Source organism: Lissotriton helveticus, chromosome 5_1, assembly GCF_964261635.1.
Source record: "Lissotriton helveticus chromosome 5_1, aLisHel1.1, whole genome shotgun sequence".
NCBI lineage: Eukaryota > Metazoa > Chordata > Amphibia > Caudata > Salamandridae > Lissotriton > Lissotriton helveticus.
In genome coordinates, this window is record NC_136065.1 from 1320481553 (window position 1) to 1320506303 (window position 24751).

The window sequence follows — 24751 nt, forward strand, 5'->3', positions numbered from 1 at the left end:
TGACGGGGTATTTGCGAGGAAAGACCCAGCAAAGGCACCTGGTCACTGACAGGAGTTGCGAGCTGCTGCCCTGCTGCAAGCCCTGACGCCTGGCTCTATGAGGCGAACCCAGACACATACAGACTTGCGAACCCGCCACCCAAGAGAACAGTTGACCGTTGATAGCACGACTGGCGCTGGAAGACATACGTTACAAGTCCCCTGTGAATGCCCACGGTGCACAAATTAGTGATGGGCCAAATGCGCGCCAAACTGCAGCAAGGATCTCAACGTGCAAGTAGCCTGGACCCTGTGCACACAGTAGAGGATGAGATGGAGCCCGCGACCACAACCCTGGCAGCCAAGATGGACTCAGTGCTCTCTGTGGTGAAGTAAATAGGCGCGACATTGGAGCACACCAGAACCTCTCAGGAGACCCGAATAGATAAAGTCACCACAGACTTCACACTGCTGCATGCGGACCACCGTAAACTGGCTGAGAAGGTCACGGAACACGGCCACATGTTCAGAGATCTACAGCCCATCACTCGAAATCACACAGCTGTCCTGGAAGACATGATAAACCGCATACATGCCCTGGGAGATCGAGCAGAGGATGCGGAAGGGAACTCCCCCTGCAACAACATCCACGTGGTGGGGCTGCCAGAGGGTGAGGAAGGCGGGAACCCAGAACAATACACGGAGCATTGGCTTCGCAACCTACTGCCCCAAGGCACACTGTCACCGCAGTTCATGGTGGAGAGAGCACACCGTGTGCCGGCACAGAAACCCCAGCCAGGGGCCAGGCAGCGCCCGTTCATCTTCAAGATACTCAACTATAGAGATGGGGACAAGGTGCTACGAGAAACACGCAAAATGAATGATCTCAGAGCGAGTGGCTGCCAAGTTATGCTTTTTTCAGACTACACCGCCCTGGTGCAACACCGCAGAAGTAACTATACGGCAGTGAAGCGCCAGCGGAGGTCTGGGTCTGGCCGGAAGAGACTGGGCGTTGAACGGGAGCGAGACCCGCGGACCGGGACAGCAGTAACCCAAATGGCAGGAGGAACAGACGCCAAGGTCCGCAACATAACGTGAATTCGGAAAAGGCAACCCCGAGCCCGGAAGACAATGGGAGGGAGCGAAGAGACATCCTGGCAGCGGTCGCTACCATTGGATCTTCTCGTGCCAAGGAGCAATTAGACATGTGTACGAGAGACACCCCGGTGGTCAGTGGCTCCTCCTCACCGTCAACTGAGATATCCGACGACCCAGATCTACCAGTGGTGACGCCGCAAACTGCCAATGTAATCATAGGATAATGAACTAACAGGCTGAACCCTGCTGCTGGACGCTTATGCAAGTAGACTCATAACTGAATAGTGGTGTGTCCTACCGTGGGTTGCAGAGATGGGAGAGCCAGCAGTATCGCTGATGACACCTGCCCCCCTGGGTGACAGTGCGGTTGTTGTTACACACATACCCGGCCAAAATCTGTGTGTTGTTGTAAGGGGAGGGCATGCATGGGAGGTCACCACAACTTGGGCTGCCCGAACTCGCACACTTCTCTGAGCATTTACCTAGATGGCTCGTAAAATACGAGGACATGGAGGGATATACTCTCAGAAACACACTAACTGTGCATGTGACCCCTAAGGCAACGTGCTGACTTAGCCTGTATTTTATAGTTGTAGCAGAATTTTGGACGACCGCTCCGCAGTGTTAGCCGTAATTGTTATTTGGTTCCCTGTTAAATCACTGTTTTGGTTGCAGCAATCCGGATCATTAGTGCATGTCCTTAGCCCCCGTACACCACAGAGCACTCCACCCATGACGACCGACCCTAGAGATCAAATGCAACAGCAATGACATGGGCTAATGTAGTTACATGGAACATCCCCGGCATGCACACACCAGCGCAGCGTTACTCTATATTTGCTTACCTCCAGAGGCACTCTGCTGGAATCGCCTTACTACAGGAAACGCACACAACACAACAGGAACTTGACAGACTGCGCAGGCGTTGGAGGGGACAGGTGTATGGCACGGTGCACTCCGCGCATGCGCGAGGCACGATTGTTTGGGTGATTGCGGGCCTTCCATTTGTCTGTGAGGACGTGATGACAGACCCCGATGGCAGATACACTCTGGTAAAGGGGACCCTTAACAGCCAGGCAATATTACTAGGGTCAATATATGCCCCAAACTTCGAACAGCCATCATTGCCAGTTGTCCTTGGTGTTGACACCTCACGCGGGACTCCCCTGGATGCTGGGTGGAGACTTTAACTCGGTACTCGACATCCATATTCACAGATCCTTCCCCCCGTTCGAAGGACACCAGCTGTGTCAAACGCGCAGACGCTCATGGACTGGCTATCACACTGGGCACTGATAGATATCTGGTGCACTCTCCACCCCACGAACGTATCTACTCCTACTACTCTGCCGTGCATGAATTGCATGTATGCTTGGACAGGGTAGTGGGCTCACATTCTCTATTGCACCTGGTAGAAATGTCGGAATATCTAGGCCGGGCGCACTCCGACCATAACCCCTTGCGCATTCAGCTCACCTGGGAAGCTGGTCGTTCCCCCTTCCCCACATAGCGCCTACAGCCTGCCGCACTAGAGGATCAAGAATTCCGTGCATCTCTCAGAACGGTTGTCCTCACACACTTTGAACTTAATGAAGGTACAGCGAGCAATGCTCTGGTGGAATGGGATGCCCATAAAATAGCGACTAGAGGTCACTGTCTGGGGACCACTTGGAACATCCGCAGGCATCTGTCTCTGTCACTCACCCGCCTAGAATCGCAGCTACTCCAATACGAGCGTGAGGGCGAGGAAGGGGGCAAACACTCAGACCACCTGGAATACCTACAGGCCCAGCACGCGGAGCTTATGGAGCAGTTGCGCTGTCTCAACTACGCCGCTCACACTGCTTGAACGCAGGCTACAGCAGATAGAGTGGGCCGCCTCTTAGCTTGGTTGCTGAAGCAGGAAGGTCGACACGCCCCAATTGGAGCCATTTGTACGCCAGGAGGGAATCTGGTGTACACACAACGCGAGATTCATGGTGTGATGGTGGAGCACTATGTACAATTATACCGCTCGAGGAGACCAAGCCCAGAGCTGGAAAGATTCCTGGAGCCTGTCCGGCTGCCCATAGAATCAGCAGCACACCAGGAGTCGCTCAACAGTCCTTTTACCTTAGACGAGCTCGGAGAGGCAATTCAGTCTATGGTGATAGGGACCCCACAGCCCTGGGATCCTATAGACCTCTGGTGTTACTCAACACAGACTATAAGATATTCGCCAAGGTGTTTGTCAGTCCGGCTGGCGTTGGTGGTCCCCGAGCTGGTTCACAGTGACCAAAACGGGTTTGTACCAAAACGCAGCACATCGCTGTAGGAAGGTAGATCCCTGACTATGGTTGCCCCCAACTTTTTGCCTGGTGTTTTGCTGGTTTTCTGACTTAGTTGACCTGGGGCCCTGCTAATCAGGACCCCAGGCCCACTGCTCTCTCTGTTAAAATGGATTCCATGTACCCTAGGTACATATCCAATTGGCACTGGGCCCTCTCCAAGTCCCTGTACCCAGGGCTGAGGTGCACCCAGAAGTCTCCCAGGGGCTGCAGCATGTATTATGCCACCCCTGGGCTGACTAACTAAATCTGACACAACTGGCTGCACGACAGCTGGGGCAAGGTGGTGTAATCACCCTTTGCTATAGATATAGTATTCCTATATCTAAACCTAAATGGGCACACAGATCTCCTATCAGTCACTCCTATGGCAGGCCTTAACAATCCTGAAGGCAGAGTGCTTGGAATCGTGTGAGATGGTGCTCTGGCATGAGCTGAGCCTGTCTGCGGCTTTCGGGATCCATCCCTTAGCCGTTTCCATGATATCGCATACCATATACTCTTAAGTGCATTATAATCCTCGCGGTTATATGCCAACTCTGGTATCGCTTTATCAAAACATGTCGAGTAAGGTGTCATACGAATTGGAATACTAACCCCTCGCCAATTCTGGCGACGGGGTTAGCATTCCACCCTTCTAGAGGGACAGGACATGATGGTAACCTGTAACCCCGGTTAAAGTCAAGCAGAGCCTTAGCTCCACAAAATGGATGCTGCCACCGAGAAACAAGTCTGCCCTCCTGCTGCTGGGAGTCCTCCCAGAGCAGGAGGCAAAGACAAAGGGTTTCCTGCCAGGGGCGGTGCCAGCACCGTCCCAGACAGGGTTTTGTGTATTCTAGGTAGGCAGGGCTTCAGAGGAAGGTGACTGCAAGTGGCACCCCGGTGCTCACTGTGCATAGGCCGGCTGAAACCAGTTCCAGGGGCACTCCAGCCCCTGGCCTGGGGAAAGCCCGCCAAAGGAGAGGGGTGTAACCACCCCCCTCCTAGTCCCACCCATAGGGCAGGACTTAGTCGCGTGCCAGCCCCCTTTACCAAGATAAAGGTAGGAGCAGGCCCCCTTCCAAATTAGATCATCTTTGGAATCAAGACACGACTTTCTACGAAAGGACTTCAAGATTTCTTCTTCAAGATTCTCCCATGTGACTAAGGAGTAGTCACCCTGCATCCGCAGGCACCATCTTAAGAACACTGCGGTCTGCTGCAAGTCCTTCCTCCGGAATCCGACTGCCCAGCTCGACGAGAACCAGCTTCCCTGGCACCTCTGACCTCTACCCACCTCTACAGCTAAGCTGAGAACCGTGGGTGCGACGAGACCTCGAGGGACCGGCCATCTTCAAGACTGCACGACTTCTTTCCAGCACGACCGCCGAGGAATCCCCTGGTGAGTGCTTTGGGGTCCGAGAAGCCCCGACCCTGAGCAGCTCCAGCACCGAAGTTCAGCCTCCCAGCATCTCCACGATCTGCGTGGGGCCCTTCTGCTTTTTGCTGCTCACCGCGTTGTTTGGCTACTAGCCCGCTGGCTTGTGGCCTTCTTAACGACGCCCGACTACATCACTGCTGCTGGTCTGGTTGCTCCAGACTGGCCCTTGCTTCCCTCCATCGGAGAAGTACCCTGGACCCTCCTGGTCCACTCAAGACGCCATTTTAGGTCCACCGCGTGGGCCTTGCATTTGCCAAGACTTGTTGCCCCAATCCTGGGTCCAGCGACGTCGACAGCAAGAACCTCCGTGGGACAGCTCGCACCTCCATCCTGGTCGCCGACAACGCCTCCTGGTCCGAGAGACTGCAGAGTCAGCAGCGCCCACTCACCTGACTGCGGTGACTTCGCCCAGTGCCATCCTGGTGCCCACTTAATCACTGGCTAGTGATTCAAGAACTTGGTCCCCTCTGCTTTCAGGTTTTCTTCTTCCCTGATCCAGGCTTGGATCTCTTCGAACTTTTCTTCACTGGCCGCCTGCCAGCAACTTCTTCTTCAGGCTCCTGGTTCGTCAACGAGGAATCCCGACGTCTTTTCAGACCTATGCAGCCGCAGCCCCTGGGCTAGGTAACTTCGGCATTTCGGTGCCCCAGCATAGCCTCACTATCCAAGGGTCCAGATCCACTGTCGTTTTCGACCTACCTAGTCGAGTTCGCCCGAGAACAGTAACTTTGTGAATTCTAGCTTCCATAGGCTTTTTCCCGCCTTACGCGTGAGAGTTCCCACTCTGCACGTGGCTCCCCTAGGCCTCCTGCTCCTAACCTGAGTGTTCAGTATTGTAGGCCTAGCGTTTCTAAAGCCTCTGAGAATCGTTACTTACCTGCTAGTAATTCGCATTCCACTTTTAGAGTATATGGTTTTTCGTGCCCCTCGGGCATTTGTGTAAATTGTGCGACTTAAAGTATTTTCGTAAGAGTTTTGTTGTGTGCTTAGCTCCCTGTCTCATAAAGAGCCAGGGTAGACTTGTTATAAATAAATACACTGTTTATTTTCATAACAACTTGTGTGGTGTCCTTTCACTGGGTGTTCAAGGGGTAATGTGATGGTAAAACAGCTGGCTTAACACGCCCTCTAGAGTCTTAGCCTTAGACTGCTCGTATCCATGCTACTAGGATAGCTGGTCTATAAGGTTGACTTACAACCAATCATCAATAAGGGTTGTATGGACTGATATATAGTGATCACTAGAATAGTGAGCACTGCACATCAGGCCAACTTCTCACAATCGCTAAATCTGCGAAGGTTTTTTAGGGTAGCATTGGATAGTGTAGGGACGTGGCCCAGAGCGGGGTGCCTTGTGCTGGACCTAGAAAAGGCCTTTGATTGTCTTGAATGGAGCTACCTAGCTGCAGTACTAGCAAGATATGAGTTGGGTCCCGGATTCCTACAGATGGTTGGCCTCCTGTACAAGAATCCAACTTTCAGAGTTCAGTTGGGGCCCTACATCTCAGATGCCATTCCAATACGCAGGGGCACCAGACAGGGGTGTCCGCTATCGCCCCTACTGTTCGCCCTGGCAATTGAGCCCTTAGCAGCAGTGCTACGTTGTGACGCTGGGGGATGGAATACCCCTGGATGACGTGGTGCACCAAGTGTCTCTATATGCGGATGATCTTTTGATCTACGTAAAAGACATAGAGAATATACCGGTACAGCTGGCGGATACCCTGCAGGAGTTTGAGGCTATTTCGGGACTCCGAGTGAATGCTGGCAAGTTGTGCATCTTCGCCTTTGGGGAGGGAAGCGGAGACCCGGGGTACACGTTATATGGCACGAGGGTGGAGTGGAGAGAGGGCACCTTCCGCTACCTGGGCATCCAGATATACCGTCAACCAACAGAGCTATTTGACTTGAATCTGGGACAGGCCTTCAAGGCAAACAAAGCGCAGGTACTCTTCTGGAATACGCTCCCGTTGTCGGTCGCTGGTAGAGTGGCACTATCCAAGATGGTGATCTTACCTCGCCTCCTGTATTATTTTGCTAATCTCCCTCTATATATCCCAGCATCTTTTTTCACCACACTTGCTGGGTTGCTCAGGGATTTTCTTTGTGGGAACGCCAGACATAGACTAGCATTGGCAGAATTGTGCCTGCCGACGGGCCAGGGGGGTCTTGCTGCGCCCTGCTTTGTGCACTACTACTTGGCCGCACAATTACAGCGGGTCTCCCGCTGGCTTGCATTCAGGGACAGAGACGACACAGCGACTACACTCACTCCCTACTTGCTGGAGCAAATCACTAGGCTTTTCCACCCAGCCACTAAGGTCACTGGGCTGAGGCCACTCCTTCTAGCGGTCACATATAAATGCTACCGCCGCAGCCTCTACCTCACCAGAACGCACACCCCCTATGCGCGAGCAATACCTATAGAGGGAGTACTAACACACGCGGAGCTCCAGGACTGGCACGGAGCGGGCTTGCAGACATTGGGAGATCTATATCAGGACGGAGAAATCCTACCATTTGAATCCCTCACTGAGAACACAGGGCTGCCACTGGGGCACTTCTTGAGACATAGATCGCTGATCGCAACGCTAACTGCCAAATGGGGGGACATGACTATGGAACCGAGCCAGCACCTTCGTTATGGGACAAGGCCGGCATTTAATTCGCTGGTTTGCGGCGCCACTCCGAACACGCGCAGCGATCAGCCTCGACCCACTCCGCCGCAAGTGAGAGACAGATCTGGGGCGCCTGCTGGGAGACAGGGAATGGGAAAAAATGTTGAAGAGCCCAGTCCGCATACCCAGAAATGTGCGTTTTAGACAGATACAGCTGTTTATAGTCCACAGATCATATCTTACCCCTGAGCTGATTAACAGATACTTCCACCGCGATGATGCGGTATGTCCGCGTTGCTTGGAGCGGGATTGATACATATGCTCTGGGACTGTCCCGAGCTGCACACCTACCAGCCGCGGGCCGTGGAGGGAGTTACGGTGGGGCAGGGAGGCGGGGAGGGGGAGGGGCAGGGTGGAGGGACCTAAAAACTGGCATATGGATAATTGCAGGTAAGTACACAATTTAATTAATAAAACGAAATTCGTTGAGCGCACAGCATCGCATTTTGCGATGCAGTGCGTGCTACGAAATTTGTTTTAATAATTAAATTGTGTACTTACCTGCAATTATCCATATGCCAGTTTTTAGGTCCCTCCACCCTGCCCCTCCCCCTCCTCGCCTCCCTGCCCCACCGTAACTCCCTCCACGGCCTGCGGCTGACACCTACTGGGGGGCAGTCAGTGAGTGGTTGCATACATGCACAGGGCGCAACATCCCCTTTGAATGGCCCACTTACCTCTTACATCAGTTCCATAGGACTCCGACCACAAAAGTTACATCTAGGTTCCTTGACCTGGGACTGGTGGTTGCCAAGTGCCTACTTACGAAGCAGTGGAAAGCACGGGATCCGCCACACATACACACATGGTGATACTCACTTTTTGCTTGGGCCACAGCGGAGGAACTAACTATAGTGAGGGAAGAAACGATGGGACTGAGAAAAGAGCCCATAGCATCCAGTGTGGGGACTACTCCAGACCCTGCAACAGACCGGGGGGATAGTCTGGGGGGGGGCAGCTGGAGGACAGCTGATGAGACTGTGCACTGGAGACTTAGCATCCCACCAGTAGTTGGTAGTGCCATTAGATACTTGTACGCACTCCACGTAATGCCCGGGGTGGGAATAGCCACAGCTAATAGAGGGGAAACTCGTATAAAGCTGATGTCAGGAGATGGGACACAGGGGATGGTGGGGGGCACGGGACGGGATGATTACACTGATGCGGTTAACCCCTTCGATGCTCATGACGAGCTCAGCTCGTCATGAGGTATACCTCTAGGGTGATCATGACGAGCTGAGCTCGTCATGACCACACCCATTATCATTATGGCCCAGCACAGGAGGAAAATAACTCAAGCAGCCAAGGTGTTACTGCTGCCATGGTTTGTTTATTTTTGTTAGTTCTAACCATAACAACTGTTCAATTGAATCTGAGGCAAGAATGGAAGAGACTCTGTAACACATGCTGATGAGACGATGCACTTACTGTACTGTAACCCTCATTCTACGTGACATAGTCGGCTCTGGAGGACTTGTCCGGGTCCAGTATTTGTGGGGGTATAGCCATGAATATCCTGTTTAGCGCTCAAATTGAAGGACATGCCAGTATCAGGGCTGGACGGAGTAAGGTATCGATGGCTCTCGAAGTGATGCGTTGCCTTTTCAGAATTTGTAATGCAAAGCAAAAAAAATTAATATAAACAGATTTGAAAAAAAAAAAAAAAGGGATGTTACAAGTCAGAATTGTTCGGGGGAAACAGGTGATCGGTATGTCGGGGTGGAAAACTGTTACGTGAGAGGGAAGGGTCAGGAGTAAAATGTTTTTTTTTAAGTTTGAGTTTATTAAAGAACAAAAAAGTGAAACAAACAGTCAAGATGATAAAGCCATACAAATTATACAATGAAAAAAGAAATTATAAGAAACACAAAGCATATGAGACTAAATGAGAAATATAATCAAATTATGCATATAGAAAGAACATCGTAAGCATAACAATATCTGAAAAATGAAGAAAATATACAATATAACAAATAAAAAGTAAATGATAATCAATTAGAGAAATAATAAAAGGCATTGGGGGAATCAAGGTGGTTACCGTACTTCATTTGATTTGGTATAAGAGGTGGTGATTGAGGGGGCAATTAAGGATAAGTAATTTACCAAAGGTAGCCAAAGGAGATCTCTTTTGATTGCCAGGGAGATGGGAGAAAAATAATTAGTGTCAAGACGGTGATGAAAGCAAACCAAATTCCACCAAGAGCGAAATGTAACATTATTAGCCTGTTTCCAACTGGAAGTGATAAGATTAAAGGCAATAGCTATCAAAAGGTCAATGAGTATGTAATGTTGTGAAGGTTGAGGATAAATAGGAGAAAGAGAACCTAGAAAGATGTGAGTAATGGAGAAAGGGATTCAAAATTTAAAAATCTTATGAATTTGAGACCAAACAAGTTTCCAAAACAGTATAGGGGGACAATCACATAGCATATGCTTTAAATGTGCAATAGGACATGAGCAAGACCAACAAGTAGAGGGAGTGTCTGGTGAAAATGTCGATAAAATCAATGGAGTAAATAAAATTAGGAGTAAAATGTTAGGATGATGTTTAGGACATGTTAGCTTGTGCAGCTAAGTCGCTGGTTCTGTGGGTTAGCTTCGTTTACTCCCAATAAAGTGGCCTTTTGCACAATTTGAATGTTGTGTTGTAGTGTTTCCACCACAAAATCGGCTTTGTTACCAGTGAGATTCTTAAACAGGTTTCTACACTTCCCAGCTACATTTCGTGGTAAATAAATCTTCACTGCAGACCTAGGGTGCAAAATGGAAACTTTGTGGCGCTATATTGTGTTTTGGACTTTCAGCTATACGTATATAAATTTGGCAGAAACGTTTTAGAAATATTATGTTAAATATAAATAATAGCTAAACCCTATAGTCGCTGTTCAAGACTAATAACTGATCAAAGCTGGGCAAAAAGCCAACGCCGGCAAAGCAGCTGTAGAGAGAATGTCTAAAACCCATATACTGAAACTGCAAGCAGTAGATAACATTTGTAATTAGTCAACTGGAATTTAAACGTGTCAGGATCCCATTTTGAAGTGCTTTCTTCATTTGAACAGTGTGGTGCAGATTCAACATTTGAAAAGGACAAAAATGGATATATTCCTGCAGGAAAAGCGAAAACAGTATTTGTAGATTATATATTGATGTATACTAGTCTGAGGCATATGGTAGAAGCGAGAAAGTACCACCTGGCCAGACATGATCCAATGATTGAGCTCATCTGCTTCGTCTTTAGTTTCCAGCACAATGCTGGTCACATACCATAACCCGCAGTGATTTTTGGGTAGGTGGCCTAAGTGGATGTAGAAATGGGCACACTATCAAGGCGAACTTTGGAACTTTGTTACTGCATTTGGGAACAAATCTGATAGAGTTTGTTGATAGATCTCAGCAGACCTACTATATCATTTTTCTTCTGTTGCAAGTTTTAGCACAGAGCTCTAAAGTGCTGACATTCTATAAGGATAACTGAATTAAAATGAAGCAGTTGATGGCACCATGCTAGTGGAGTAGAAGCATTCACTGCTCTTCTAATATAGAAGGCTACTTCTGTAAATCGGAAAATAGTGTTTTATATGTGTTGTGGTTTGGTAATGCATAAATGAAACCAAGACATGTTGAAAAGACAAGGGAAGTGTGTGTTTAAGTCAAATCTGGCATGCTGTGTTTTGTATAAAGTTAGAAATCATGCAGAGACTGGACCTTATACGACCAAGCCAGCCTTTCTAGAGCTGTATCCTTTGAGAGTACATTTTTTTAGGTGCCTTATGTTTCAGAGATTTTACAACCTGTCTTTAGGAACATTTAAATAGATAAAAAAGGAACAAGAGTATCATATTTGAACCTACCGGTATTATGTTTTTCTGAAGGGGTCTGCTTAAGAAAACTACTCACGGCACTGATAATAAAGCTCATCGATGAGCTCAGTGCTGGAACAGACTTAATATGTACACCCATTCTCAAAAACGCTGGAGAAAAATTTGTATAGTGCAAGGCCAGATTAGGGCTTTGCAATTTGATTGGATAGAGTGGCAAATCCTTTAGCCCAAGTTAATATTAGGATTGTATGGGGACAATAAATTTGGCAAACTTTTTGCTAACCTCCTCAAATTGCACCAGGCCCAAAACCTAATCTCCAGTGTTAAATCCATGAGTATCTACCCATGATGCTGAAAAGGCTAGATGCTTTCACGAGTATTACTTGCAACTTTCCTTGACAGAGCTTACTGATCCGCAGAGCTGAGCCACTCATCCAGCAGGAGTCACGCCATCTAAACTGAAAGCAGGCAAATAGGGAAAGCCTGAAAAAACCTATCTCAAAGTAGAAGTTCCGCCTAGCAATATGCAAATTTCACCCTTCAAGGGTTCCAAGTCCGGATGGCTTAACAGATACCTTCTGCAGATGCTTTACGCCTTCACTTCTCCCTCTGCCACACTAGGCCTAACAAGAAACGATCATAGAGGGCCAGTTGACCCCCTCTATGGCGGAGTCTACCATCTCTTTGATCCTTAAGCCAGATAAAGAATCTAAGGAATTGGGATCAAAGTTTTTCACAGCGATGCATTTGCAGGAGCTGTTGAGGAAACTGGTTCATCATGACAAGTCGACCTTTATTCTCGACTGACAGGTGGGGGACAATACCTAAAAGGCCTTACACTTTCTGGATATTCGGTCAACTGGGACTAGGTTGTCACTCTTGGTCACCCTGGACTCGGAACAAGCATCAACAGGGTAGACTGGGAGCTTATGGCTGGCACATTGAGAATGATGGGTCTGCTGTAAGGCTTCACCAAATGATGTCTGCTAGAGTACCGGGAGCCCATGGCCAGGATACATGTTAAAGGGCTCCATCCACAGTCAGTGATAATTGTTCAAGGTATGAGGCAGGGGTGCCCACTGTTTCCACTCCTATTTGCTCTGACACTGGAACCTAGTGCATAGGAGCCAAACCCAACATTACAGACATTACATTTGGCACCCAGGAAATTAAACTGGCTATGTTTGTAGATGACATCCTCTTTTCCATCATACACCCCCAGGGCTCTCTCCCTGCTGTCATGGAGAACTTAGATACTCTAAGTATCTCAACGCCCAAAGCGGTAGTCAAGCAACTACAGCACTACATTCACATGGGCAGTTGGCCACATTAACTGGTCACAACACGAACCCACTAAGCAGGACACACACTCGACTACCCCATCTTCTCCGCAATTAACATTTCTGTCAGCCACACCTACGAGCCACACTGGACCTACCACTACTGCGTCCACTTCTCCGTCACCAAACCCACCACAATCCTTGCAGAAGCTGGAACAAGGTCACTGAAGACCAGCTCACCACTCCCCTCAGCAAAACCGCAACACAGATATCCACGGAAGCTAACACCTCAGCACGCAACATCCACCCGTGTATATCTTGACTGCACTAACACTCTGGCCCAACTCAAGAAACCCTCAGGCAAGCAGACCTCCAATAAAGCCAACTGGTTCTCTTTCGCCATCCAATAGTCCAGGCGCCCCTGCAAAAGACTCGAGAAAAGATGGAGGAGCAGCAAGATCATGGCAGACCACGCAACTTTCAAATTCTCTCTTCACCGCATACCACAGCCTCATCAAAACAACAAGAAAGCAGACATTGAGAAATGCATCAACACCAATGAACACAACAGCAAAGAACTCTTCACCGTGGTCAAAGAATTGCTAAGCCCAGCTCAGAGACAGCAGACATACCCCCGGATCAAGACCTATGGGACAACCTCACCACCTTCTCCCACTGCAAGATCAAGGAGATCTACGGCAGCTTCACAATCCAAGACTCCCCAACCCAAATGCTTCGCACCCAATGGCTCCAGACCCAAGCAGACCTTGACCAACTGGACTACCCTCACCTCTGACGACACCCTCTGAATCATAAAGAGCATCCACTCCGGATCCCCCTCGGATCCCTGCCCTCACCACATCTTCAATAAAACCGGCATCTCCATTGCACCTGAACTCTGCCACACCATCAACTGTTTCATCAAGTCCACAATCTTCCCGGATGACTGGAAGCCTGCAGAGATCAACCCCCTGCTGAAGAAACTTTCTGTAGAACCAACAGACCTCAAGATCTACAGACCCATCTCCCTGCTCCCTTTCCCAGCTCCACGTCATCGAACTCTCCGAATTTGGCTTCAGAAGCAACAACAGCACCGAGACCGCACTCCTCGCTGCTACAGAGGACATCCATGCCCTCCTTGACCAAGGCGAGACTGCTTCACTCATCCTCCTGAACCTCTCAGCTGCCTTCTACACTGTCTCCCACCACACCCTCTGCGCAAGACTCCACAACTCCAGCATCCAGGACAAAGCCCTGGAAGGGATACACCCCTTCCTCACCGGCAGCAAGGAGAGAGTTAGATTTCAACAGTTCAACTCAGAACCCACAGAGATATGCTGCAGAGTCCCACCCTTTTCAACATTTACATGGCCCCACATGCTGCCATCTTCAGAAGCCACAGAATCAACATCATCTCCTACGCCAACGACACCCAGATGATTCTCTCCCTCACAGACAAACCCACAGGCGCAAAGAGCAACTTCGACAACGAGATGAAGGAAGTCGCCGCCTGGATGAAGGACAGCTGCCTCAAGCTTAACTCAGACAAGACTGAAGTCCTCCTCCTGTGCCCCTCCCCCTCCACATGGGAAAACGCTTAGTGGCCCGCAGCGTTCAAATGCCCCCCACACTCACGGACCACACATGAACTCATGGACTCCTCGCACTTAATAACCTGCCAAATCAGTGCTGTTTTGTCCTCCTCCTTCCACACACTCCAGTGATTTTAGACAACATATGGCATAGTATCTATCCCAAATTTATAAAACCATGTTGATAAAACTAAAAAACACAGTAGTTTTAAATAGTGAATGCCATAATACCTATGTTAAAACTAAGGATTTCATCATGGAGGTTAAAGTTCATTTAGACTTTTTCAATTAAATTTTTTTCCAGCTTGTTCGAAAATACGCGATAATCACCGGTTTGTGTGCGTTGAGTCAGTTCGCTCTGGATTTAGTGCTAAAGTGAATATGATCTGTACTCTAAACATGGCAACATTGGTTTATCCACAATTGCTGTATTTAATTTACTTATACATCCCTAGTAAAGTGCACTATATGTGCCCAGGGCCTGCAAATTAAATGCTACTAGTGAGTCTGCAGCACTGATTGTGCCACCAACTCAAAGCCCTTGAAACATGGCTCGGGCTTGCCATTGCAGAACCAGTGTGTGTAGTTTTAAACTGCAACTTCAACCTGGCTAACTAACCTACTTGCCAGGCCCAAACCATCCCTTTTATTACATTTACGTCACCTGTAAGGTAGGCCCTAGGCAGCCCCATGGGCAGGGTGCAGTGTATTTAAAAGATAGGACATGCATATTTAACGTTTACATGTCCTGGTAGTGAAAGACTGCTGAGTTCCTTTTTCACTACTGCAAGGCCTATCTCTCCCCTAGGTTAACATTGGGATTGCCTTAAACATCTTTTATGGATCATTTCCAATTGGCAGGAGATAGAAATTTGGGGTTTGGTGTCTCTGGACTCACAATTTGAGATCACAACTGATGGTGAAGTTGGATTTCAGATTGTAAGTCTGAAAATGACACTTTTCAAAAGTTGACATTTTCTTATGTGAACCATACTGTGCCTCTGCCTTACTCTGAATAAACATTTGGGCTAGTGTTACAGCTGGGTTTTGTGAAGACCTTCCAGACAGTCACACAAAGGGAGCTGGGGGTGACATTTGCATCCTGATGACCCATCACGAGGCTGAAGGGCCTTCCTGAGGTAGAGTGGGATAGAAGAGTGGACACTTGCACCTGAAAAGGGCTGTTCCTGTCCCCACACAAAGAGCTGCATAACCCCCTGTAGTGTGTCTGGAACCAGGGCAGGAAAGGTAGGGTCCTTGTAATCTTCAAATGCCTCTTTGATTTCTCCCCTACTTTACAGGTACATTTGGGTATAAGTACTGGCCCCCTGCCACCACCAAATCAGAACTCTACTGGACCCAATGACATTCTGCTTGGAAGAAGAGCTGCTCTGATGTAGGAGGGAATGCCACTTAGCTACTTGCTCTGCTGTGTTGACATGCTGCCTGCTATGCTACAGGAGGAACTGACACTTTGCATCTTGCACTGCTGTGTTTGCCTGCTGCGTGCTGCCTCTTGCCTGGGTGTGAGAAGGACTGGAACCTGTTCTCTACATCCTTGAACCCAAGATTCTCCAAGGACATGCTGGCTTGACCCATATTTTCAGAAGTCTCAGGGACACAAGAGACTTCTTGACACTCAGCTGGTGCTGCTGGACACAGCCATCTGTTAGTCCTACCCTTGCCTGATGTGTCCCCCTCCAGTCTTAGGCCTCAGAAATGGGCTCTGCAGCTGTTTTGCTTCAAAACTGGTGCATCAGCCTAATTGTGGGAGAAAACCAACTTTGACGAAGTGCCAACTTGATGACCATTATTGGCTTTTAAGAACTGTTTTTGCCTTTAATCTTTAAAAATTAATATCTCGACTTCTACTTATTGGATTTTTTTGCTTTGGTTTTGTTTTAATGAGATTATTATTCTCTATTTTGTTAAACTTATATGGAGTCTATGTGTGGTGTTTTCACTGCGTTACTGAAATTAAAGTGTGCACAAATACTTCTTTACACATTGCCTCTTAAGTTAAGCCTCGCTGCTTTGTGCGAAGCTTCCGGAGGGTAAGCGCAAGTTAATATAGGATATGTATCTGATTTACCCTCACTTGAGTGGTGGTCCCTACTTGGACAGGGTGCAAACCTCTGCCAACTAGAGACCCCATTTCTAACATGATTCTTAAGCAGGGAAAGATACATTCCCATCCCAGCGCTCTTGGGAAAAGGCACAGTGTATAACATTAGACCAGAAGCAATGAGGGGAAATATTGGAACAAGCTAACAATTTTGCCTCTGAAGCAGGGGGCAGGGAAACCCTACTGAACATACTATATGCATCACATTATACTCCGATGTGACTGGCGAAAATGGGAAGTGGGAAGAGTCCGGCATTCTGGAGGGGATGTGGGGAAGAGGGATCACTAACTGATGTGCTCTAGTCTTGTCCCAGATTGACAAACTTTTGTGCTCTGGTATTGACAAATGTGGTGGCTTTCATTGGATCTGCTCTAGCCAAATGCCCCGAAGTGATATCACTGAGACATATCTAGCACATCCAGCATCAGAATTCTAACTGAGGTCGCCTTATCTCCTATCTCTTATTTATAATTTCTTTTTAAAACATTTTCATTGATTTTACTGTGTAACACAATTTACAGCAATAATTAAACAACAGGGCGCTTAAGGGGTCCAATGTAACCCAGAAGGTGTCAGCATGTCTGAGTAAGTGCCTCCCAACTAATATATGCAGAATTAGTTCAATATCAGGGAAGGGAGGGTAATCCCCCATAGGGATATGGACACAGCACTGAAACGACAGCACTTGCACGGTCTCATATGTGTCTATCAGCATCACCCTTAGTTCTAAGATTTCCCATGTGAACCTTATTGATGCCAGTGGACTAGTAGAGTTTACCCCATCCCCATGATTTCTCAGATACTTGTACTCGAAACTGTTTGAGTAGGACATTCCAATCAAAAGAGATTAGTGCTTCACCTTCGACTGTGCCCCACCGCCAGCACCTCCTCCCCCAAGGCCCTATTCTAGGAGCCCATGGAGATTCCTATTGCTGCATAATGAATCATTTGGCCAGGAGCAGTGAAAGGCTGACAAAGCGCTGCATCACTTTAGTCTTTTTGAGTAAGGTGGACAGACCCAGTATACACAAGTCTACCAATGTCCAGCCCTGCACTCCCATCAGCCGCGAGAGCACAGCTGCCAAACAGTCGATCCTGGTTTTCTGGGGGCCACAACAACTACCTTTGGAGAATAAATGTCTGGAGTAACTATGGTTGAACCTGGGCATGGAGTAGCTCTCCACAGCAACAATGGGAATGGAAAGAGACTTTTCCAAACAATAGGGATGCTTGCTAGACTTCTTTAGTAATGACTGTAAAAAACTCACTTGCCTCAAGAGCCTAAAAGCCCTGAACATTTTGGATGGCTCCAAATTAGATAGTTATTATTCTATGATTTAACAACATTGGGCTGTGCAGTCATGAACTCAAAAGACTTGCTGCTTGGACAGGAGGCACATCATAAGGTGAGGGGGTTCATAAGAGGAAGCAATGTTTGAGTGTAGGGGGAAGGGATAGTTTCTTTTTTTGTTTCCAAGGTTTTCAAAAAAATTCTTACCACACAGAAGTCTGTACTAGTTGTGCGGGTGAAAATAAGTGCTAATAAAAATGTATATGAACTTAAAATTACCAGTACCTTAGGTGCAATTAAGCTATTTCATTTTTTAACATAGAGGCCTTCTTTCATGGAACTACATTTGATGCAATCTTATATTTTTTTAAAGAAATAAATAAGAGCTCCCTTGGCACTTTGGGCAGAGAGAGTGCTCCTTCTTGTGCCCATGCAGTTTCCCACTTACATGCTCCATGTCAAATGGAGGAGAGGAAACATATTGTTGTCATGCTCAGAAATTCCTTAAAGGAATATTCATAGTTTACTGTTTTTTCCTTTGGAGTTGATCACTTAGTTTCTCTCTAGAATTGTTGCAAAATGCTCTTTTAACATTGTGTTAAAAAATGTGTGTTTTAACATGCATTGATCAGCTGCACATTTTCAAAACTTTCTTTGAAGTTGGAGGTTTGTATGTCAGAATATCGACCACTATGAAAATAAGAATAAATGGGTATATAAATACTTGCTTATCTTTACTTCACATCTACATACCTTAGATATATTCATATTGTCAATGTATCTTATGTAATGGTATACAGTTGTGCAAAGCACACTATTACCTGGTAAGGCATCCTGGTGCTGAACATATATGAGGCAAAATTATGGCTAGTGGGGCTCCTTAAAAAAACAGATCTTCAACTATTTGTGGATTTCAAGAACTGAGGAGGCTCATGTGTGTAGCACTCATGCAGGCATTGGACTTGATCTGGGTACTGGGTGTCTTGTCTGGGAGGGAGAGAATGAGTTGTGAGTCATTGGTCTAGACGGGGACTTAATGTTGTGAGAGTGGATGATGCTGACTAGAGGGATCATGTATGTGTTGAAGAGGGTCTGGATTATGTAGGATCCTTGCGGAACCTCATAGAAGAGGTCGCTAGTGTCTGAGGTGTACGGTGCCAGGCTGATTGACTGGCTCTTTCCAGTCAGGAAGGAGCAAATCCATCAGAGTGCGTGTTCTTCGATTACGATGCCGTGTAGGCGTTGGATGAGGATGGGGTGGGAGACAGTGAGGTCCAGAAAGAGGAGGGCTTCTATGTCTCCTCTATCCAGAGTCATGTGGATGTTACTCTGGCAGTGATGAGGGCAATGTCTATTCTGTGTTAAGGTCTGAAAACAGACTGAGTGGTATTGAGGTGTTAGTGGCCACTGAGATATTTGGTGATGTGTCTGTTGAAGATTTTCTCTAAGATCTTGGCCAGAAATAGTTGCAGTAAGAGCAGTCTATTGTTGGTGTACGTTGAAGGTTCCTCTGAGGGTCTTTTCAACAATCGGAGTACAGCTGCAAATTTCCAAGCACTTGGGAAGGTTGCAGAAGCGGTGAAGGCATTCAGAATGACCGTTATCCTGGTGCCAATGGGTTTCAGTTCTCTGTATTAGGTGAGGTGAGGGTAGCAGTCTGACTGGGCCCCTGTGTTGCTGGACTTCATGGTGACAGCAGTTTCTTCTGGGGTGATAATGGGCAATGTGGTTAGCACAGGTTTTCTGCCTAAGATCTGCAGGCATTTAGCAAGGTGTGTTGTGTCCAGTTGTGGGTTGAAGTTGCAGTAAATGGCAGTAATTTTGTTGCTTAAGAATTGAGGAATATTGTGGCAGAGGTCCTTCAAGAATGTCATCGAGATGGAAGAGGCCACTGGTGAGGTGAAATTCTTCACCATGGCAAAGATATTATTGCTTCTGTTGGTGTTGGCATTGATGCGATATACTAGAGCTTTGTGGTCCTTATCATTTGTTAGTAGCTTCTCATGGCACATCAGAACATGCTCCTGTCTACATTATCCTGGCTCAATATCCATTTGTGCTTCAGTTGTATGTTGTGGATATTCATCAGTCTGAGTTCCTTACTCCGTGTAACAACTAGCCTGGGATCGGGATCTAGATCGTGTTGTATTGCTGGGTTGGGGTTGGGGCAGGGAGTCAACACAGGACGTAATCCAATTATTGAAACTCTTGATGGCTTTTGGATACTGTGTTGTGTTCGGGTCAGTGGGTTTTGAGAGCGCTGCTCCTGTCCTTGTCAGTGATACAGCTCCAATTTTAGAGAATTAGACTTGGACGGGGATGGGGAAGATACATATATGTGGAGTAAAATATACCAAATCTAAAAAGACCCGGAGGTAATGTTATCAATATTGGGGTAGCTTCCTGGATTTGTACTTTGGGAGCCATGGTCTTTGGACAGTGAACCGGGCGATCGGACAGCCGACAAGGCCTAATGAAAATGTGTCTTCTATGTAAAGGGGAACAGTAGTGGAGAATGGGACTAGTAATGGCCATGATTATTGACAGTACATGTAAACTCCTGACAGAGTAATGTTAACCTTGATTGTGTACCTTATGTTGCTTGCTTTGAAATGAAAAAACTCTAATAGTTTGTCATTTTTTTTACAGAATAGTCAACCTATATTTAGCTCATTTTACTAACTTTCTGGATATTCCTTTTTCTGATATTCTTGCTATGCCATTTCTGTAGAATGGTACTTAGAAATCTATATTCGTTTGCTTGCTTTGTGCAGTCTAGAATGATTTCATCATATTTACCAGAGTTGCTTTTTGGTTCCCAGTCCAGCCCTGTTAAGCAGACATCTCCCCAATCCACAGCGCTTCTGCAAAGTAAAAGTAGTCATATATTCCTGCCAGTCGAGACCAGGTTTTATTCACCAACATTGACAGTTCTAGTCAGCCCACCAGCCATTCAGAACTGGTATAGCACTTACAAAGTTTGTGGGTGATAAAGTAGTATTCTTCCCATAATTACTTCAGTGTCTTTCCTTTGCTTCAAAGTTGGCCCACACAATAACATCTTGCCTATTCTAGGCAAATGAGGAATGTTCTATAACTGTCAGCATTTTGGGGACAAAGTTGAACGATTAGAAATTAACCTGCATCGTCTATGTTTTCCATTTAAAGGTTTAACTTCTGAGTCCTTCTTATCCGTAAGCAACTATAACAGACCGTCGGATACTCCGTACATCCTGAAATCTGATAAAATAACAATCCCTTCACAAGGCGACTCTGCAGACATTGCTCTGGTTCTTTATCAGACACAAGACATGGTCAACATCTGGGATGACAAAGGTAAGATGCAGGTGTTTAAGGTCACTATAAATCCTTGGTCATTGCACAGATTAAATACAGCAGATGAGGGCTTGCATATAGGGACGTTGGGAATTTTCTGACGTTCTGCTGACCCCGATTGCCTCCTATTGTTAGTGAAGAGCCAGTCACGTGTTAGAAAATTTTGACACATGAATAATGTGTTCCCAGTCCTTTCAGAGGCATCAGTTTGGCCAGAGGTTTTGCCCTTTGATTCGTTTGGTGGGCCTATTATTCGCTTAAAACTGCACTCTGTAACTAGCATCTAGTCAAGCAGTCTATCCTACATGAATAAGTATAGGTATCAGCGTGTTTGTGTGAGTTTTAAGATTTTGATGCAGTATTTGTCTCACAGCAGACATTGAGGAAGCTGATGGTCTTTTCTTTTGTGACCATTGAAGCTCTTTTATACAGTGTGCTGATATTTTATCTGTGATGAAGGGGGCTGTTCTTTCCTGCTCGCCGCTTCATCAAAGTGTCTAACACAGATAAGTAGAAGTGCCAAAGATAGACAGTTTTTCAGAAGAGTGTTTACTGATGTTAAATATCTTTATGAGTGCATACCGTCCCACTTCCCCAAGGTTCCAAGTTAGTCCACTCCACATACTCAATATGCATATCTGCTAACTCTCTAGCATGTCTCCATAAAGCAAATCTTCCAAGATAAGTTGCTCTTGTGAATTTCAGTGGGATCTGCCATCTTGTAACTAACACCTTCAGAGGAGGGCACAACCTCCCACTACTTTCATTTTATTTATACTGTTGTGGTTCAGTACTTTAGACTATTTTCATTTCATCAGTCGCTTAGATGAAGGGATAACTAAGTCAAATTCTAATGCAAGTTTATGGATCTGCTTTAGCCCACACAAGCCTCCTGGAGTTGGTGCTACCATTATCTTCATTTGACAATGCTTGCTCCCTAGGCCACTTCTAGCTGCACTGCGAGACAGTCTATGTTTAAAAATGGCTCCCATCTGGGGCATGAATTGTGCGTTGGGCTGTAGAGCAGGAAAGGCACATCAGAGCAAATCATAAAATTCTCACTAACCCAAGGATGAATGATTGTAAACACATATTTCAAAGAGCCTTTTCATCCCAAGAAGAGAGCCCGTCTTAAAAGATTAAAGAGAATACAAAACAAAGAGGTTGAAGGCAAGTAAACAAATTAAGAATTGTGCAAACATTAGATGGAAAAGAAAGAATTCTAACACGTCAGTAAAATAGTCTGATGAGAATAGTATTGCATATTTTTATGTCCTGGGACGAGAATGCATGCTCCCTTTAGAGGAGTTATGGAGGGGTGCACAGACAAGTTGGGCAAGGTTCTCAGGTATTAGGCCTGAATGAGAGTTGTTTATGCATTACTTTATTCTAAATATGTGAAATTTAAATTAGAAGATATGCTGCGGGCCTCTAGGTCATCTGCAAGTGTGTTTCCACCAAGAGAGGATAATTCACTGTTTAGACAAAGGGAAAACAAAAAACAACACAGGTCCAAAGGTGAAATGAAGATCAATGTGTCAAGTGTGGGTTTTACAAACTTGTGGTTTGACACAAATAATGAGCAACTGTATTTGACAGTTATGGTCTACTAGGTATGCACACTCTGAGCGTTTCTTACCTCTTGACCCTTATTTACCATTTCATAAAAAAAAAAAATTAAAGAACATCTCCTAAATTTGAGGTTCACAAGTCGTACCCCTATTGTGAGTTCCTATTGCTTACAATCCTTGTTGCCATACTGGCAAAATTACACAATGAAGGAGGAATTATGTGATCTTTAACGGTAATTAAAAGGTTTGGAAGCCTTAAAATATGGAAGAGAAGCTTCTTAAAACAGCCAGGACTTACATAAAGGACGTTTGCAGTATGAGTATGGATGTATGAGCTTTGGACTCAAGTGTATTTGTCTTGTATTTTAGGGAGTGGAGCAGATCGAGATGTCTCCTTCTGGAAAGTTGACCACTGCTGCAGCCTGGGCCACATCGCCGTTGATAATTACAATAAGCCATCTGGAGTATTTGCAAAGGAGATTAAGGCAGGGACTCTGGTGAAGCCTACCTCCTTTGTCCAGGTTTGGACAGATAGGGGTTCGGGAGCTAATAGGGCTGGTGCCATTTGGCGTCCTGTGTGTCCATCCGGTTATGTAGCCCTTGGCTATGCAGCTACAGGGAACTATGCAGCTCCTTCTTCTGATGACTTCCGCTGTGTTAAAGCAGAGTATGTAACTCCGGCACAGTGGACCTGGGTTTGGAATGATGGTGGAAGTGGGGCAAGGGATGATGTCAGCATCTGGAAAGCATCTCCAATAAATCCAGAAGGTCAAACCCTCAATGCTATGTCTGGTATTAAAAGGCACGGGGACATGGATATCCCAGCATACGTGCTGAAGAGCAAGTACGTTTTAGTCCATAATAGTAAGCCCACCAAAAAAGTAGTCCTTTATGATATTAAATATAACTTCAATGATAAGAAAATATTGAGAACGGAGCCCTTAGAATTGAGTGCCAGAACTAAAGTGCAGAACTGTGCTGCTCCCAAAGATAGCCCACCTGTTTATGCTGAAAGGCAGTTGTCCTTTACTATTGAAACAGAATCTAGCTGGAGCTTTGAATCTTCCATTGAGATAGGAGTTTCCGTTGAGGTAAGTGCAGGCATCCCAGGTCTTGGAGACATGTCTGTTTCCACTTCTGTCACCACCACTTTCACTGTGGGTACCGCAGGTAGGCGGATGGAATCAAGGACTGACAGTATTAATGCCAAACTTGAAGCTAGGCCTAAGTACTCTGTGGAATACTTTGTCATAGGAACGCGGTACACTGCTGACATACCCTGGACAGGAAAAATGAGAACTATCTTTGAAGATGACACCATCAATGTTCAAGATGTAAAGGGGGAATATATTGGGGTGCAAGTGGCCGAGATTATTGTGAGCGCTGATGCACCAATCCGCTGTGGCTAAAGCAGAACGTCACATCCTTGCAGCTTTAAATCATTTGGGGGTCGTCTGGCCAGTCTCTAGTCATGTGCATAGACCCCTACATTTACTTATGAGTAATTTAGTGATGTTTTTTATGTTGTATACATGATCCACTCCATATCACCCAGCAATGAATGTATTCATATCTTCATCTTCATGCACTGACAACCAGTGAAGTGCACAACCTCTGTGCAGCCTTCACCGTTTGTATTTTACCTTTTATATAAAAATGCAATGTGCAGTGCCAATAAAATGCCAGGTGACGTTTAAAAATCATGTATATGTGTGTATCTTTCTAGGTAGATTAACTTCTATTACCTAGTATGCGTTTGCAAACAGACTGCAGTTTGTTGCAGTTTATATAGGGAGCACCTTAGATGTAAAAGGCTCATTATTAGTGTCTCCTCTGTAGACTCTAGGTGAAACTATCAATAGTGGTGCTCAAGAATGTGTGTTCCGACCAAAACTGATGCCTATGCACTAGATGATGACCTAAGTCTATGCAATGAAAGTATTGGGAATAATCAATAGTGAGGCCTCGAATAACGAGATTGCCTGGAGTTATTTCCTTAATGGTTTCATTGATAGTTTAGTAGGACTTGAAGTCCACAAGATAATGCTTAAAATGTATGCCCACCCAAGCAGCCATTTAGTGCTTGGAGTGCTTGAGGAATGAGGTGAAGGAGAATTTATGCAAGGAGGACATAACAGAAAAGATAAAAAGTTCAAAATGTATAGAGCCGGTGGTTCGACCAAATAAATCCAAATGAACACTCTGGATGTGTGATGACCTCCATGACCT

General features: G+C 46.4%; 1 protein-coding gene across 1 annotated transcript in view; it reads left to right on the forward strand.

Annotated features, from left to right (window-relative positions):
• Nucleotides 1–24222, forward strand: part of LOC144753601 (uncharacterized) — a 113874-nt gene extending 89652 nt beyond the window's left edge. Inside the window, exons 7-8 of the mRNA XM_078641242.1 lie at nucleotides 20784–20951; nucleotides 22892–24222. Of these exons, the coding sequence (XP_078497368.1) occupies nucleotides 20784–20951; nucleotides 22892–23931 (1208 nt within the window). The 3' untranslated portion in view covers nucleotides 23932–24222. The remainder of the gene's footprint in view (nucleotides 1–20783; nucleotides 20952–22891) is intronic.
• Nucleotides 24223–24751: the final 529 nt, after the last annotated feature.